We start from the raw sequence: 18,987 nt of genomic DNA, 5'->3' as shown, positions 1-18,987 counted from the left end.
TTGGCTTTGCTCTTAATAGCCAAAGAGAGCTTGACCTGCTTTACTATATAAAGCTAAAGGCTTCTGTCTTCTTTGAAGTATTGATAATAAATATTCACTGCTCTTCTACTCTATATTTCTGAAAAAATATAGATATAAAAAAGGGCCAAATTAAGAAATCTCTTTTCTTGTCCTATTTGGGAGTGAAGCAGAGCTCTCTGCATTCCCTGCTCGGTCTGGCCGGACATCACTCATCTCTTACCCCTCTTTTCCCTATGGCTCCAGCCCTCCTTTCACGTGCCCCCGCCCCCATCCTTCCCTGCAGCTTTCTCAAGGACCCCCCCCCCCTTTTCCCTCTGTTACTTCCCATCCTCCTCCTTCCCTTCACAGTCCAGCTGCCCCAAAAAACCGGGGAACAAGTCCCCCGCCCGTTTTTAAAATCACAACTAACCTTAAGAGATGTGTAGTAGTGATCTGCATTCTCAGCATCTCTGTCACTCACATTTTGTCCTCCTTCTGGCTTCCCCAGCCCATAAGTAAGCATCGTGGAAACTTCTTTCAGAAAAGCAGAAATTGTCTTTGTCTACTTCTTTACAAAATCTAAACAGATGCTCTTTTCGTACCATACCTGACCCTGTGTGGCATTTATTTGCTCATTTCTTGCTCTCCTGATTTTTCTCCTCAGTCTGACTTTCCTCACTCTCCTTTGAGTTCCCCTCCCTCGTCCCTTATATTTACAGTTCTCTCAAATGTTAGCGTTTTCAGGAATCCCTTGGACATCATGTTGAAGGTGCAGGTTCTTGGGTCCCACCCTTAGATTTTTGTCCGGAGGAGAGTTCTAGGAAAGTGCATTTTTTTAATCAAATACTCTAGGTGGTTCATTTTAAGACTATCACCTTAAATTTATTTACTAGGTCAACAAAGATTTACTTATTGCCCCCTGTGTGCTGAACAAAAGACAGAGGCCCTGCCCTCAGGGCGCTTACATTCCTCCAGGGGGACAACCCTAAACAAACAGATAAGATGTCAGGTAGTATGGAGAAAAGAAAGCAGAGTAAGGAGTGTGAGAGAGGATTAAAAAGACCTTTTTAAGGAGTTGACATCGAGCAGAGGCTACATGAAGTGACAGCAAGTCAGGCAAAGCCTGGGGAAGAGCAAATGTGGATTTGGGGGCAAAAGACAGTGACGGGAGCCTTCTCAGGGCGGAGGGGCCCGCCTGACCGGGAGGGGAGGAGAGGGGAGCCGCACATCTGCACATCTTGTCTGACGTGAGTGGGGCAGAGAAGTGGGGAGTTACTGGATGGGGAGAAGGCTACAGAGGTCTTTCTGTTTGTTTTGTTTGTTTTTGGTAAAGAGGGGGGGATATTGCAACAGGGTTTCTCTGCTGAGACGTGAATGCTGAAATGCTTTCATTGGCCTGGTTTTCTTCTCATTCTCTTTGCTCTCCCTGCACGTTTTTATTAATTTCCACAACTGGAAACCACCACCTATGTAACTGCAACTTTGAGATCCTTATCTCTGGCCAGCCTCCTTCCTGAGCCTTCTAGACGCTTTCACTAGCTCATCTGTAAGCTCTTTAAACTCAGTATCCAAATCCACGTTACCTTTCTGCCCAGATGCGCCTCTTCTAATCCCCTTCCTGTTAGTGGTCTCACAGGAGTCATTCTTCTGCGGTCCCTCTAGCCACATCCGTCCGTTATCAGATCTTGGCGATTCTGCCCTTCCTCTTCAGCCCCTCTCGCAGAGACTGTTCTTGTCTTTTTTGGGCTAGTGTGAAAGCCTCTCGGTGGTTTTCCCTCCCCACTTATCCTCCACATTCGTTTTTAAGAGGGGTTTTTTCTGCAACACAAAACCAGTACTGTTACCCCCCTTCTTAAAACCCTGTACTGCCTCCTGTCTGTAGAATAAATTCTTTATCATTTTATACACAAAGCCCTAACGACCTGGTCTGAGTCACGTCCCTCCCTCCACTGCAGGCTGTGAGCGATGCCTGAGTCCGTGTCTTTCCGCATCTGCTCGTGCGCAACATGTCCACAGTCTGCCCCGCCCTTCCCACGCGCTCTCCTTTGCAGACTTTTACACTCCCTTCCCTGAGCCCTCCTGCGTCTTGCTTTTTTGCCCCTCCCTCCCCCAGACATTAGCAACTCCTGTCTGTGTGGGCACACCCTCAGTATAGTACCATGCGTGTCTCTTCCCTCCCCAGTAACCTAAGTGCCCCCGTTTGCTCAGTCAGGTCTGGAGTGGGAAGGAGAGCCTGGAAGGAGAGTCTCAGTCCTGAACTAGAGATCACAACGCACATTAGACAGCTCAGTAACATCCGTGTACTCATCGCGGTAGCCAAGAGATGACTGCTCCAAAGAACAGTCCTCGTTTTTAGAAAAGGTCCCCCAAGTACTTGGAAGATAATTTAAGATAAAGCCTGTTTGTTTTCCGGCATACAATATTTCTACAGAAAATTCCAATCTAATAACACCATTGTTTGTAAGATACGCCATGATTTTATGTAACTCTAAGAAAAAATTGCTGCCAAACCCATGGTACCCTTACGGATTCTAAGATGCTTCTCAATTTGGGGTATGCTAAAATGGAAAAAATGTGCATCTTTGATTTTCATGAAATACTGTCGTATTTTGGTTAGCAGGGTAGAATTTGAACATTTTAAACTGTTACCGAAAATGACAGTTGTATCTGAATCCAAGTAAAGTTCTTTAGTCAATGAATCTCATTCTAAACTATCATTTTAAGCTCTTAAAAAAGTATATATGCATGTAAATCAATAGAGAGGGAGATTTATATTTTCTTTTTCTTTCCCAGGTTCTAACTCAGGCGAAGCAGACAACGAGTCAGAGTGGAGTGATGTTCAGAAGAAGATCATCCCATGGAGAAACAATGTTCCCGACTTAGACCTGGAGCTGGTATTTCAGGATCGTGCGGCCAAACTTGGGAAGTCACTCAGCAGACTGATTGTAGTGGCCTCGCTCGTTGACAAACCAACCAACTTAGGAGGTAAAATCAGAGTTTCCACTGGGCTTGCTTAACATCTTCTGATCCCGAAAATTTGTAATTGACCCAGTGCCATTTGTGGCCTCTCTTCCACATTTCCCCCTCTCCGGGAGCTTCAGAGGAATGCCTGGGACCTAGTGAACTTGGCCTTAGACTGGCGGCAGTAACCCCGGCTTGTCCTGTGCAGGGCTGTGCCGGACCTGTGAGGTGTTCGGGGCCTCGGCGCTCGTGGTTGGCAGCCTTCAGTGCGTCAGAGACAAGCAGTTTCAGCACCTCAGCGTTTCAGCAGAACAGTGGCTTCCTTTAGTGGAGGTGGGCGCAAAGTGATGTATTATTAAAATTTTCATTTGCTAGACTCTTTTGTAGTACTCTGTCTTCACGTTATCAACCCTTTTGCAGTAGTCCAGCCTTTGATAGCTTAAAAATAATACTGAAAAGTAAACTACAGCCCACTCTGTTCTCCTGTTCTTATCATCTTTCACGCTGTTGTATTTTTAGAAATCAATAATGTAGAATTCTTTTCAGTAAAATGTGTCCTGTTATAAGTCACTCCCGTTTGATAAATTTATGAGATGTTGGGAGCGTTCTTTTTTTATAGTGTATAATTCTGTCCTTTTCCTTTTAACAAATTTCAGTTTCATGAAAGTGTTTTTTTCTTTAACTGATTTTACCCCCAGGAGGGCTGTAAATGAATGATTTAATATTCTGCTCTTTGTAAACGAATATTAAGGTAAAACCACCTCAGCTGATCGATTATCTGCAACAGAAAAAAGCAGAAGGTTACACCATCGTGGGTGTGGAACAGACTGTGAAAAGTTTAGACCTAACCCAGTACCGCTTCCCTGAGAAGTCTCTACTCTTGTTGGGGTAAGAACACTGTCTTGAGAGTCTGTCTAGAAAACGTTTCAGAAGGTGTACAGTTTTACCTGGACTCTTGATCATACACCTGTACCTGGCTTTTGACTTGCAAGGTTTATGGAAAGCCCCCCCCCCCAAGTTTTCGTTTTATTTCACCTGTTTGGGATGGTCAGGTGCACACAGAATTGACCCATAAGCCTTCTTGTTACACTCTTCTTTATTTTCCTGGCACCACAGGCTTGTGTCATTGTGTTAATAACCTGTCTCTTCCAGTAACATCCAGGATATCTGAGGAAAAAAAATTGTTTATTATAAGAAAACTAACCTTTCTTCTCCCATTTTTCTGAATCAGGAATGAACGGGCAGGAATTCCAGCAAATCTGATCCAGCAGCTGGACGTGTGTGTGGAAATTCCTCAACAGGGCATCACCCGCTCGCTGAACGTCCACGTGAGTGGAGCTCTGCTCGTCTGGGAATACGCCAGGCAGCAGCTGGTAAAGCAGGGGGGCCCCGGGCCCTGAGGCCTGTGCCTTGTCTGAGACGGGGTATCAGGTTCTCGAGTTACCTATCGGTGCTGCTGAAACATTGTTTCAGAACTATTTGGACTGATGAGATCGATTCTGAAATCTGTTGGGATAATTTGCATTTCTTTATTTGCAGTTTAATGCCAAAACTTTTGTCATGTGCCTTAACTATATTGCTGTATGTTGTCCCCTTGAATAAACCTTTTTTAAAGCTAAGTTGTATTGCTTCTTTAATAAAATATTTTAAGCAATTGTGGAAATAAAACAATGTATTTTTAAAAAAGATCGTTTCTGTCCTAGAAACTAGTATTGTCAGAAATGTGGATCGTGGTAGGAGGAAGGCAGAATTAGGGCAGCTCTGATGATCTGTGAATACCACACCCCTGTCAAGAGTGAGCGCGGGGCGGGGGGGGGGGAGCAAAGCTTCAGCGTGAGGAGGAGCCACTGGCCTCTTTCTGCTGATTTGTATCTACTTCTGCGCAGGGAGGAAACATGCTTGGCAAGGTGCCAAACCAGCTTCCCTGTGAAGAAGTTCATAACTTATTTTTAAAGCCATAAACTAGGCCATAATCGTTCATATGAAGTTTTTAGGAAATTTTCATATATCAATCATCTTCGCTCAGGGTTCAACTAGTGATTAGAAATAGTCTACCTTCTGACGGTTGTCAACGTGGCCCCAAAGGAGGTGACACCCTTGCACATCGTTACCAGTAGTGAGAACGGAACCCACGAGGGTTGATGTGCTGTTTCTCTTCTTCTGAGGGTTTTTTGTTTGATGATGATGATATATTAGGATTACTTTATTATTTAATGGTAACTGTCACCATCCAGCAATGCACTTCAATCATGTCTGGGTCCTTTTTTAATAGTAATTAAGTTTCAGAGTTCGTTACCTGTTATGTACTTTACTCTTTTCTTCTGTAGCTTTATTTTTTAATTTATTTTTTTACTCTACAATATCACTTATATGTAGAATCTAAAAAATAATACAAATGGATCTATATGCAAAGCCGAAACAGACTCACAGATACGGAAAAAAAAAAAACCTAGTGGGGTCTTCCCTGGTGGCGCAGTGGTTGAGACTCCGCCTGCCGGTGCGGGGGACGCGGGTTCGTGCCCCGGTCTGGGGGGATCCCACGTGCCGCGGAGCGGCTGGGCCCGTGGGCCATGGCTGCTGAGCCTGCGCATCCAGAGCCTGTGCTCCGCAACGGGAGAGGCCACAGCAGTGAGAGGCCCGCGTACCGGAAAAAAAAAACAAAAAAAACCTAGTGGTTACCAAAGGGGAGAAGGAAGGGGGGAGGGCCAAGTTAGGGGTATGGGATTAACAGATACAAGCTACTATATATAAAATAGATAAGCAACAAGGATATACTGTATAGCACAGTGAACTATACCCAGTATCTTGAAATAACCTATAATGGAATATAATCTATAAAAACACCGAATCACTATGCTGTACACCTGCAACTAACAATATTGTAAATGAACTATACTTCAATTAAAAAAAAAAAAAGAAAATGAATACAAAGAACTTGCATTTAAATAAAATAGCCAAGACTATACAAACATGTAGAGGAAGAAATGTAGAGAATAATTAGAATTACGTGGGGTTTTCCACCCATTATATCATAAAGCAAATTTTGCACTCACATTCTTCATTCCACTTTGGAGGCTCAAGTCAGAATTAAAAGAGTCAATTTGTTGCTGGTCATTTTACATTAGCTCTTTGTTGTTACTGTAAGAATAATACATTCTCATGAGGAAAAAATTAAAAGTCTGGTGAAGGATGGAGAGGGGACAGTAAAAGTGGATGCCACATAAATCCAGGGTAGAATATTCAGTGGTGGGATTGAATAGAATTATATCATTTGGAAGCCCCAGAACAACATTTCTCCTCCTACTTCTCTATACTTCAGGTACAGTAATCCACCCCCATCACCTGGGACAGAGACGGAAATAGGAACAAAGTGATACGGTGACTTTCTCACAGTCTCACACATCAGTTGGCTTCAAAAATCAGACTAGTTTACTAATAAGAGTCAGCTTGACTTCCAGACAAAAGGATGTGAACATCCTCGGTTCGGCACCGAAAGCCTTGGCCCTTCTGAAGTCACTCATCACAAATTCCAGACATAACCTGCTGGAATTTGTCAGTGAGAATGCAGGCTGCAGCAAGGGCCAAGCTAGTCAACACGGATGCCAAGTTCACTGTCGTTCATTGTTTCTGCATTCCAGGCACTCTGCTAAGCACTTTACTTGCATTTTCTCATGTAATCCCCAAGGACCTACTTGATGAATCTGGGAAAGGAAACGGACACTGGGAGGCTCAGCAGTTTCTGGGCTCTTACTTTTCCAGGGAGAGTTCTCAAGTTGTAAGATTACCATTTGGGGGCTTGCCGCGGAACATTCTGGATTGTTTCCACTTTTCCAGTGAAAACAATGCTGCAGTGAAGACTCGCAGACGTGGTCTTGCTCGTTCCTCTGCTTTGAATCATACTGTTGAGTCGTATTTCTGGGGTTCCATATAGGCACACCCGACTCAGACTAGTGATAGAGCGGCCACCAAGCTCCAGCAAGACCCAGACCAAGAATTCCGCGCGGCGGGGCGGTGCCTCCTCTCGGGAGGCGTGTCTGTAGCTTTATTAAAATAATTTTTGTTTTGCAGGAGAGCTGCAAAGACAGTGCATCGTTTCCATATGCCCTTCACCCAGATGCCTCTAATAGGATCTTACATAACCATGGACATTTATCAAAACTAAGAAGTTAACGTTGATAATGGTGCTGTTCACTAAGCAGGCTACAATCCTGATCTATATCCAGATTTCCCACTTCCCACTAATAACACTTCTTCTGATCCAGGAGCACTGACTTTGGCATCCAGGATGCTGCTCCTTTATTACCTGGAATTCCTCTGTAAGGAAGTCTTGTCCTTTCGTCAGTCATCTGTTTATGGCAGGGTGGATGGTTGGCTCTTGTGTCCTTTGGCATGCCCTTTTTTTTTTTTAAGTACTTTCTTACATTCTTATATACACAATGCTCCAGGCTCATCTTTACTCTCTCTATACCAGTTCTAGAGTCAGACATTTCTCCAAGGATCATTGGTTCCATTTATTGGTGAATACTATTAGAAATCGAGATCTGGGTGCTGGATGTGCTCGTTGCTCCTGGACTTGTCACTGCAGGCCCTCTCAGTGGACAGAGCTAGGGGACCTGGGTGTCCACCAGCCCATGTGTGTACAAGTACTATGTCCAGATATGTTCACATAAACAGGAATTCTTCCCGCTATCTCTGACACCAATCCAACACCACAAGGTTCATTCTAACATGCACCTCTTATTTTTAACTGCTTCTTCTAACACAAACCTGGTTCTCATGACTGTAGTTTCAGAATTGCTGCACCACACCCCTGTGAAATTTAGCAATGTGCATAGTTCTTTTTGTCTTCAGTCTTACAGAATCCAGTCAGAACTCCATTTTTCAAAGGTATGTGGGTCAGCCCCTTTCTTATCCATCCCTTTCAGTGAGTTTGTCATATATTTATAATACTTAGATTCATTTATCATTCTTCGTTCCAAACTAGAATTCCTCCAAAATCCTGGTTGATTTCATTTTTATTTATTTACTTATTTTGAGATGGATGGGACTAATATTTTCTTTTTTTCTTTAGGCTGTGTGGGCTCTTCGTTCCTGCAGACGCACGGGCTTCTCTAGTTGCGGCCCAAAGGCTCTAGAGCGCGTGGGCTCAGTAGTTGTGGCATGCGGGCTTTGCTGCAGTACGTGGAATCTTAGTTCCCCGACCAGGGATCGAACCCGGGCCCCCTGCATTGGGAGTGCAGAGTCTTAACCACTGGACCACCAGGGAAGTCCCCCTGGTTGATTTGATTTTAATGTGCACACAAAGTCACTCTCTACAGTGTACAGTCCTGTGGGTTTTGACAAGTGCATACATGGATGCACCACCACAGTGCCAAAGAAAACAGCTTCCAGCTAAAAATTCCTTTGTGTAACCCTTTCAGAGTCAACCCCTTTCCCCACCAGCAGTGAATGCCAGGTTTCTGTTGCTCTGCATCTTCATCAGTACTTGGTACTATCAACTTCTTTTAATTTAAGGCACTCTAACAGGTGTGTAGTGATAGGTCATCACGGTTTTAATTTACTCTACAAATAATATGGAGCATCTTTTCATAATATAATATTTCTAACACTATGAACAGAGTTGTGAAAATATTCACGTAATTTGCCTATTTTTTAAACTTGGGCTATTTTTAAAATAAGGGTTTGTTATTCTGGATACAAGTTCTTTAATGAGATATGTGATTTGCAATATTTTTTCCCAGTTTTATCTTTTCATTCTCTTAATTGTATCTTTCACAGAGCAGAAATTTTTAATACTGATAAAGTCCAACTTAGCTTTTTTTTTTCCTCTTATGGATTGTGCTTTTGAGGTCATCATCTAAAAATTCACTTCCAGGGCTTCCCTGGTGGCGCAGTGGTTAAGAATCCACCTGCCAATGCAGGGGACACGGGTTCGATCCCTAGCCCAGGAAGATCACAGATGCCGCGGGGCAACTAAGCCCATGCACCACAACTACTGAGCCTGTGCTCTAGAGCCCGCGAGCCACAACTGCTGAAGTCTGTGTGCCTACAGCCCATGCTCTGCAACAAGAGAAGCCACTGCAATGAGAAGCCCACGCACCACAAAGGAGATCCAATGCAGCCAAAAATAAAATAAATAAAACAAATTTTTTAAAAACTTAAGACGTTATAAAAATTCACTTCTAAACCCCAAATCATGCAGAATTTCTCCATATTTTCTTCTGGAAGTTATATAGTTTTATATTTTACATTTAAGTCTATAATCCATTTCGAGTTTTTTTTTTTTTAACAAGGTGCAGTTTATGTCAAGGCTCTTTTTGTTGTGCATGGACATCCAATTTTTCCAGCACCATTTGCTGAAAAGATTATCCTTTACGGAATCGCCTTTTCACCTTGTCCAAACTCAGTTGACTCTAGCTGTGTGGGTATATTTCTGGGCTCTGTTCTGTTCTACTGAACTATGTGTCTATCCTTCTGCCAATACCATACTATCTTAATCACTGTAGCTTTACAATAAGCGTTAAAATCATATAATATGAATCTTCCAATTTTGTTCTTTTCAGAATTGTTTTGGCTATCTTAGGTCCTTTGACTTTCCATACAAATTTTAGAATCAGCTTGTCAATATCTACCAAAAATCTTGAGATTTTGATTGGGGTTGTTTTGAACCCATAGAACAAACTGGGGAGAACTTAACAGTAAATTAACAACACTGATTCTTCTAATCCATGAACACTGTACCTCTCCCCAATTAAGTTGATCTCTGATTTCAAGTGTTTTGTAGTTCTCAGGATATAGGTCCTGCACATACTGTTAGATTTATATCTAAGTATTCCTTTTATTTTTAGTTTTTTTAATGCTATTGTAAATGGCACATTTTAAATTTTATTTTAGATTCCAGCTGTTCATTGCTGGTATACACAAATATGATTTTTTGTATATTGACCTTGTTTCCTGCCACCTTTCTAAGATTCACTTATTAATTCTAGGTGCTCTTTTTGTCGATTCTTTGGGATTTTCCACAGAGATAATCATATTGTCCATGAATAGAGCCAGTTTTATTTGTTCCTTCCCATTTGTGTGCTTTTTTTCTTTTGAGGTAGCTAGGAATCCAGTACCACGTTGAATAGGAGAAGTGAGGATATCCTTCCCTTGATACTGATTTGAGGGAAAAAGCATTCATTGTCTTATCATTAACTATATTAGCTGTAGGGTTTTTTGTAGATGGTCTTTATTATTTTACCTGTATATTTTAAGTTGAACCTTCCTCCATTCCTCATTTTTTTCTGTCTGTGTTAAAATGCTAACTCCCAGGACAATGGCAAATCTTATTTTTTTCAGTGTATATCCATATCTCTATCGATAATAGTATTTGCCTACTACCCATCCTCCAACAACAAAAAAGGTACATGTTTTCATAAGTTTTAATTTTGTTTTTTCCTTAAAATATGTGTTTTTTACTCAATTAAGCATATTTCATACCATTTTATTTCAAGTCTGTCTTTTGAAAAATGGAATCTTGTTACTTGACCATTTAAATTAAGAGTTGTATATATGGAACAAGCATTGGTGTTTGCCATCATTCAAACTACTGTTGTCACATAGAGCATTTTTGAATGTCCAGAAAAAATAATTTCAACCTTTCTGAAATGTTCAGGAACAGCCTAGGACTTTGCGGCTGTTTTCGGAGGCTGGAACTCTCCTGCTTCAAATTTTTCTTTGAATTTTAAGTAGTCTCTTCTTTTATCAAAATATTTTATCTGTTGAGAAAAAAGGGTCTGAGATAAGGGCAAGCTATGCAGCTTAAACAAAAGCACAGATTTAAATGTAACTAATTATTCAATATAAATCATGTAAGTAGCCTAAGTAATTTATATTTTAGAACCATTTTGAATCAGTGCATCTTATGTATAAGAGTCTCTAAAGAGAGTATAGACCAGTGAGTCCTAACCCTTTTTGAGTTACTGATCCTGTTGAGAATTTGAGTGCCCTGTGCACCTTCTCAAGAAGTATATGTGCTTACACATGTGAAATGTACTATGTAAGTTCACAGTCCATAGGACTCTCAGGTCATAAGACTTCATGATTTAGAACTCCCGCAGTTCGGGGTCTCTTCCCTCCGCCGTCACGGAACTCCCCGGAGGCCAAGGGGAGGGCGGCCTCACTGAGGCTGCCGGTTCTGGAGGGGCCCCGGAGGCCGAAGCTGCGACACTCGTGTGGACGTTGGGCCGGAGATTTATCCTGTAATAAAATACCGTCTATCGAAAGACGTACATGTGAACCACTACCTTTTTTGCAGTTTATAAATCTTGGTTGCAATTTACTCACAGAACTGAGCTTTGGAACTTCCAGGCCCAGCATGGAATGCACTTTTTCCACAAGTAATACACCAAAAATACATCTACACGTGGAACAACTCCTACAGAACACCTACTGAACGCTGGCAGAAGACCTCAGACCTCCCAAAAGACAAAGAATCATCACAAATTGAGGAGGTGGACTATGGAGAGCAAGATTTATGATATTTTCCCCTTTTCTTCTTTTTGTGAGTGTGTATGTGTATGCTTCTGTGTGAGAGTTTGTCTGTATAGCTTTCCTTCCACCATTTGTCCTAGGACTCTATACATCCTTTTTTTTTTAAATTTTTTTTCTTTTTTTTTCTCTTAATTATTTTTATACTTTAATAACTTTATTATATTTTATCTTATTTTATTTTACTTTATCTGCATTCTTCTTTTCCTTCCTTCCCTCCTTCCTTTCTTCCTTCCTCCCTCCCTCCCTCCTTCCTTCCTTCCTTTCTTCCTTCCTTCCCTCCTTCCTTCTTTCCTTTCCTTCCTTTCTTTCTTTCTTTCTTCCTTCCTTCCTTTCTCTTTCTTTCTTTCTTCTAATTCTTTCTTTCTACTTTTTCTCACTTTTATTCTGAGCCATGTGGATGAAAGGCTCTTGGTGCTGCAGCCAGGACTCAGGGCTGTGCCTCTGAGGTGGGAGGGGCAACTTCAGGACACTGGTCCACAAGAGACCTCCCAGCTCCACATAATATCAAACAGAGAAAATCTCCCAGATGATTTCCATCTCAACACCAGCACCCAGATTCACCTAACAACAAGCAAGCTACAGTGCTGAACATCCTATGCCAAACTAGCAAGACAGGAACACAACCCCACCCATTAGCAGAGAGGCTGCCTAAAATCATAATAAGTCCACAGACACCCCAAAACACACCACCAGACGTGACCTGCCCACCAGAAAGACAAGATCCAGCCTCATCCACCAGAACACAGGCACTAGTCCTCTCCACCAAGAAGCCTACACAACCCACTGAACCAACCTTAGCCACTGGGGACAGACACCAAAAGCAACGGGAACTACAAACCTGCAGCCTGCAAAAAGAAGACCCCAAACACAGTAAGATAAGCAAAATGAGAAGACAGAAAAACACACAGCAGATGAAGAAGCAAGATAAAAACCTACCAGACCTAACAAACAAAGAGGAAATAGGCAGTTTACCTGAAAAAGAATTCAGAATAATGATACTAAAGATGATCCAAATTCTTGGAAATAGAAGAGACAAAATGCAAAAAACATTTAACAAGGACCTAGAAGAACTAAAGATGAAACAAACAATGATGAACAACACAATGAATGAAATGAAAAATACTCTGGATGGGATCAATAGCAGAATAACGGAGGCAGAAGAACGGATAAGTTACCTGGAAGATAAAATAGTGGAAATAACTACTGCAGAGCAGAATAAACAAAAAAGAATGAAAAGAACTGAGGACAGTCTCAGAGACCTCTGGGACAAAAGTAAACGCACCAACATTCGAATTATAGGGGTTCCAGAAGAAGAAGAGAAAAAGAAAGGGACTGAGTAAATATTTGAAGAGATTATAGTTGAAAACTTCCCTAATATGGGAAAGGAAATAGTTAATCAGGTCCGGGAAGCACAGATAGTCCCATACAGGATAAAAACAAGGAGAAATACGCCAAGACACATATTAATCAAACTGTCAAAAATTAAATACAAAGGAAACGTATTGAAAGCAGCAAGGGAAAAACAACAAATAACACACCAGGGAATCCCCATAAGGTTAACAGCTGATCTTTCGGCAGAAACTCTGCAAGCCAGAAGGGACTGGCAGGACATATTTAAAGTGATGAAGGAGGAAAACCTGCAACCAAGATTACTCTACCCAGCAAGGATCTCATTCAGATTTGATGGAGAAATTAAAACCTTTACAGACAAGCAAAAGCTGAGAGAGTTCAGCACTGCCAAACCAGCTCTACAGCAACTGCTAAAGGAACTTCTCTAGGCAAGAAACACGAGAGAAGGAAAAGACCTACAATAGCGAACCCAAAACAGTTAAGAAAATGGGAATAGGAACATACATATCGATAATTACCTTAAATGTAAACGGACTAAACGCTCCCACCAAAAGACACAGATTGGCTGGATGGATACAGAAACAAGACCCATATATCTGCTGTCTACAAGAGACCCACTTCAGACCTAGAGACACATACAGACTGAAAGTAAGGGGACGGAAAAAGATATTTCATGCAAATGGAAACCAAAAGAAAGCTGGAGGAGCAATTCTCATAACAGACAAAATAGACTTTAAAATAAACACTATTAGAAGAGACAAAGAAGGACACTACATAATGATCAAGGGATCAATCCAAGAAGAAGATACAACAATTGTAAGTATTTATGCTCCCAACATAGGAGCACCTCAATACATAAGGCAAATACTAACAGCCATAAAAGGGGAAATCGACAGTAACACATTCATAGCAGGGGACTTTAACACCCCACTTTCACCAACGGACAGATCATCCAAAATGAAAATAAATAAGGAAACACAAGCTTTAAATGACACATTGAACAAGATGGACTTAATTGATATTTATAGGACATTACATCCAAAAACAACAGAATACACATTCTTCTATAGTGCTCATGGAACATTCTCCAGGACAGATCATATCTTGGGTCACCAATCAAGTCTTGGTAAATTTAAGAAAGTCGAAATTATATCAACTATCTTTTCCGACCACAACGCTATGAGACTAGATATCAATTACAGGAAAAGATCTGTAAAAAATACAAACACATGGAGGCTAAACAATACACTACTTATTAATAACGAAGTGATCACTGAAGAAATCAAAGAGGAAATGAAAAAATACCTACAAACAAATGACAATGGAGACACGACGACCCAAAATCTGTGGGATGCAGCAAAAGCAGTTCTAAGAGGGAAGTTTATAGCGATACAATCCTACCTTAAGAAACAGGAAGCATCTCGAATAAACAACCTAACCTTGCACCTCAAGCAATTAGAGAAAGAAGAACAGAAAAACCCCAAATTTAGCAGAAGGAAAGAAATCATAAAAATCAGATCAGAAATAAATGAAAAAGAAATGAAGGAAACAATAGCAAAGATCAATAAAACTAAAAGCTGGTTCTTTGAGAAGATAAACAAAATAGATAAACCACTAGCCAGACTCATCAAGAAAAAAAGGGAGAAGACTCAAATCAATAGAATTAGAAATGAAAAAGGAGAAGTAACAACTGACACCGCAGAAATACAAAAGATCGTGAGAGATTACTGCAAGCAGCTCTATGCCAATAAAATGGACAATCTGGAAGAAATGGACAAATTCTTAGAAATGCACAACCTGCCAAGACTGAATCAGGAAGAAATAGAAAATATGAACAGACCAATCACAAGCACTGAAATTGAAACTGTGATTAAAAATCTTCCAACAAACAAAAGCCCAGGACCAGGTGGCTTCACAGGCGAATTCTATCAAACATTTAGAGAAGAGCTAACACCTATCCTTCTCAAACTCTTCCAAAATATAGCAGAGGGAGGAACACTCCCAAATTCCTTCTGCGAGGCCACCATCACCTCGATACCAAAACCAGACAAGGATGTCACAAAGAAAGAAAACTACAGGCCAGTATCACTGATGAACACAGATGCAAAAATCCTCAACAAAATACTAGCAAACAGAATCCAACAGCACATTAAAAGGATCATACACCATGATCAAGTGGGGTTTATTCCAGGAATGCGAGGATTCTTCAATATACGCAAATCTATCAATGGGATAAACCATATTAACAAATTGAAGGAGAAAAACCATACGATCATCTCAATAGATGCAGAGAAAGCTTTTGACAAAATTCAACACCCATTTATGATAAAAACCCTGCAGAAAGTAGGCATAGAGGGAACTTTCCTCAACATGATAAAGGCCATATATGACAAGCCCACAGCCAACATCATCCTCAATGGTGAAAAACTGAAAGCATTTCCACTAAGATCAGGAACAAGGCAAGGTTGCCCACTCTCACCACTCTTATTCAACATAGTTTTGGAAGTTTTAGCCACAGCAATCAGAGAAGAAAAGGAAATAAAAGGAATCCAAATCGGAAGAGAGGAAGTAAAGCTGTCACTGTTTGCAGATGACACGATACTACCCACAGAGAATCCTAAAGATGCCACCAGAAAACTACTAGAGCTAAGCAATGAATTTGGTAAAGTAGCAGGACACAAAATTAATGCACAGAAATCTCTGGCATTCCTATACACAAATGATGAAAAATCTGAAAGTGAAATCAAGAAAACACTCCCACTTACCCCTGCAACAAAAAGAATAAAATAATCTAGGAATAAACCTACCGAAGGAGACAAAAGACCTGTATGCAGGAAATTATAAGACACTGATGAGAGAAATTAAAGGTGATACAAACAGACGGAGAGATATACCATGTTCTTGGATTGGAAGAATCAACATTGTGAAAATGACTCTACTACCCAAAGCAATCTACGACCCAAAGAGTCAATGCAATCCCTATCAAACTACCACTGGCATTTTTCACAGAACTAGAACAAAAAATTTCGCAATTTGTATGGAAACACAAAAGACCCCGAAAAGCCAAAGCAATCTTGAGAACGAAAAAAGGAGCTGGAGGAATCAGGCTCCCTGACTTCAGACTATACTACAAAGCTACAGTAATCAAGACAGTATGGTACTGGCACAAAAACAGAAAGATAGATCAATGGAACAGGATAGAAAGCCCAGAGATAAACCCACGCACATATGGACACCTTATCTTTGATACAGGTGGCAGGAATGTACAGTGGAGAAAGGACAGCCTCTTCAATAAGTGGTGCTGGGAAAACTGGACAGATACATGTAAAAGTATGAGATTAGATCACTCCCTAACACCATACACAAAAATAAGCTCAAAATGCATTAAAGGCCTAAATGTAAGGCCAGAAACTATCAAACTCTTAGAGGAAAACATAGGCAGAACACTCTATGACATAAATCACAGCAAGATCCTTTCTGACCCACCTCCTAGGGTAATGGGAATAAAAACAAAAATAAACAAATGGGACCTAATGAAACTTCAAAGCTTTTGCACAGCAAAGGAAACCGTAAACAAGACCAAAAGACAACCCTCAGAATGGGAGAAAATATCTGCAAATGAAGCAACTGACAAAGGATTAATCTCCAAAATTTACAAGCAGCTCATGCAGCTCAATAACAAAAAAACAGACAACCCAATCCAAAAATGGGCAGAAGACCTAAATAGACATTTCTCCAAAGAAGATATACAGACTGCCAACAAACACATGAAAGAATGCTCAACATCATTAATCATCAGAGAAATGCAAATCAAAACTACAATGAGATATCATCTCACACCAGTCAGAATGGGCATCATCAAAAAATCTAGAAACAATACTTGCTGGAGAGGGTGTGGAGAAAAGGGAACACTCTTGCACTGCCGGTGGGAATGTGAATTGGTTCAGCCACTATGGAGAACAGTATGGAGGTTCCTTAAAAAACTACAAATAGAACTACCATATGACCCAGCAATCCCACTACTGGGCATATACCCTGAGAAAACCAAACTTCAAAAAGAGTCATGTGCCAAAATGTTCATTGCAGCTCTATTTACAACAGCCCGGAGATGGAAACAACCTAAGTGCCCATCAGCGGATGAATGGATAAAGAAGATGTGGCACATATGTACAACGGAATATTACTCAGCCGTAAAAAGAAACGAAATTGAGCTGTTTGTCATGAGGTGGATAGACCCAGAGTCTGTCATGCAGAGTGAAGTAAGTCAGAAAGAAAAAGACAAATACCGTACGCTAACACATATATATGGAATTTAAGGAATAAAAATGTCATGAAGAACCTAGGGGTAAGACAGGAATAAAGACACAGACATACTGGAGAACGGACTTGAGGATATGGGGAGGGGGAAGGGTGAGCTGTGACAGGGCGAGAGAGAGGCATGGACATATATACACTAACAAACGTAAGGTAGATAGCTCGTGGGAAGCAGCCGCATGGCACAGGGATATCGGATCGGTGCTTTGTGACCGCCTGGAGGGGTGGGATAGGGAGGGTGGGAGGGAGGAAGACGCAAGAGGGAAGAGATATGGGAACATATGTGTATGTATAACTGATTCCCTTTGGTATAAAGCAGAAACTAACACACCATTGTAAAGCAATTATACCCCAATAAAGATGTTAAAAAAAAATTAAATACAAAGAAAACGTATTAAAAGCAGCAAGGGGAAAACAACAAATAACACACCAGGGAATCCCCATAAGGTTAACAGCTGATCTTTCGGCAGAAACTCTGCAAGCCAGAAGGGACTGGCAGGACATATTTAAAGTGATGAAGGAGGAAAACCTGCAACCAAGATTACTCTACCCAGCAAGGATCTCATTCAGATTTGATGGAGAAATTAAAACCTTTACAGACAAGCAAAAGCTGAGAGAGTTCAGCACTGCCAAACCAGCTCTACAGCAACTGCTAAAGGAACTTCTCTAGGCAAGAAACACGAGAGAAGGAAAAGACCTACAATAGCGAACCCAAAACAGTTAAGAAAATGGGAATAGGAACATACATATCGATAATTACCTTAAATGTAAACGGACTAAACGCTCCCACCAAAAGACACAGATTGGCTGGATGGATACAGAAACAAGACCCATATATCTGCTGTCTACAAGAGACCCACTTCAGACCTAGAGACACATACAGACTGAAAGTAAGGGGACGGAAAAAGATATTTCATGCAAATGGAAACCAAAAGAAAGCTGGAGGAGCAATTCTCATAACAGACAAAATAGACTTTAAAATAAACACTATTAGAAGAGACAAAGAAGGACACTACATAATGATCAAGGGATCAATCCAAGAAGAAGATACAACAATTGTAAGTATTTATGCTCCCAACATAGGAGCACCTCAATACATAAGGCAAATACTAACAGCCATAAAAGGGGAAATCGACAGTAACACATTCATAGCAGGGGACTTTAACACCCCACTTTCACCAACGGACAGATCATCCAAAATGAAAATAAATAAGGAAACACAAGCTTTAAATGACACATTGAACAAGATGGACTTAATTGATATTTATAGGACATTACATCCAAAAACAACAGAATACACATTCTTCTATAGTGCTCATGGAACATTCTCCAGGACAGATCATATCTTGGGTCACCAATCAAGTCTTGGTAAATTTAAGAAAGTCGAAATTATATCAACTATCTTTTCCGACCACAACGCTATGAGACTAGATATCAATTACAGGAAAAGATCTGTAAAAAATACAAACACATGGAGGCTAAACAATACACTACTTATTAATAACGAAGTGATCACTGAAGAAATCAAAGAGGAAATGAAAAAATACCTACAAACAAATGACAATGGAGACACGACGACCCAAAATCTGTGGGATGCAGCAAAAGCAGTTCTAAGAGGGAAGTTTATAGCGATACAATCCTACCTTAAGAAACAGGAAGCATCTCGAATAAACAACCTAACCTTGCACCTCAAGCAATTAGAGAAAGAAGAACAGAAAAACCCCAAATTTAGCAGAAGGAAAGAAATCATAAAAATCAGATCAGAAATAAATGAAAAAGAAATGAAGGAAACAATAGCAAAGATCAATAAAACTAAAAGCTGGTTCT

At 40.8% G+C, this 18,987-nt stretch overlaps 2 protein-coding genes across 8 annotated transcripts in view; one reads left to right on the top strand and one right to left on the bottom strand.

Moving 5' to 3' along the window:
- Positions 1-4,580, top strand: part of TARBP1 (tRNA guanosine 2 -O-methyltransferase TARBP1) — a 64,632-nt gene extending 60,052 nt beyond the window's left edge. For all 5 annotated transcript variants that reach the window (XM_022553194.3, XM_089897428.1, XM_089897430.1 and 2 more), the window contains 4 exons: positions 2,794-2,985; positions 3,170-3,294; positions 3,713-3,849; positions 4,193-4,580. In XM_022553194.3, the coding sequence (XP_022408902.2) occupies positions 2,794-2,985; positions 3,170-3,294; positions 3,713-3,849; positions 4,193-4,361 (623 nt within the window). In that variant the 3' untranslated portion in view covers positions 4,362-4,580. The remainder of the gene's footprint in view (positions 1-2,793; positions 2,986-3,169; positions 3,295-3,712; positions 3,850-4,192) is intronic.
- COA6 (cytochrome c oxidase assembly factor 6) overlaps positions 3,997-18,987 on the bottom strand; it is a 46,064-nt gene continuing 31,073 nt past the window's right edge. Inside the window, exons 3-4 of one of the 3 annotated variants that reach the window (XM_030763499.2) lie at positions 10,602-10,721; positions 3,997-4,128 (exon numbers count right to left, since the gene is read on the bottom strand). In XM_030763499.2, coding sequence (XP_030619359.1) covers positions 10,626-10,721 — 96 coding nt within the window. In that variant the 3' untranslated portion in view covers positions 3,997-4,128; positions 10,602-10,625. The other 2 variants (XM_030763498.2, XM_089897431.1) reach the window with 2 other exon arrangements.

Source organism: Delphinapterus leucas, chromosome 16, assembly GCF_059928025.1.
Source record: "Delphinapterus leucas isolate spDelLeu-1000000601 "Yukka" chromosome 16, BTC_Dleu_Yukka2, whole genome shotgun sequence".
In the NCBI taxonomy this organism is placed as follows: Eukaryota; Metazoa; Chordata; class Mammalia; order Artiodactyla; family Monodontidae; genus Delphinapterus; species Delphinapterus leucas.
Note: the sequence above shows the minus strand (reverse complement) of the source record. Positions and strands in the feature narration are given on the sequence as shown.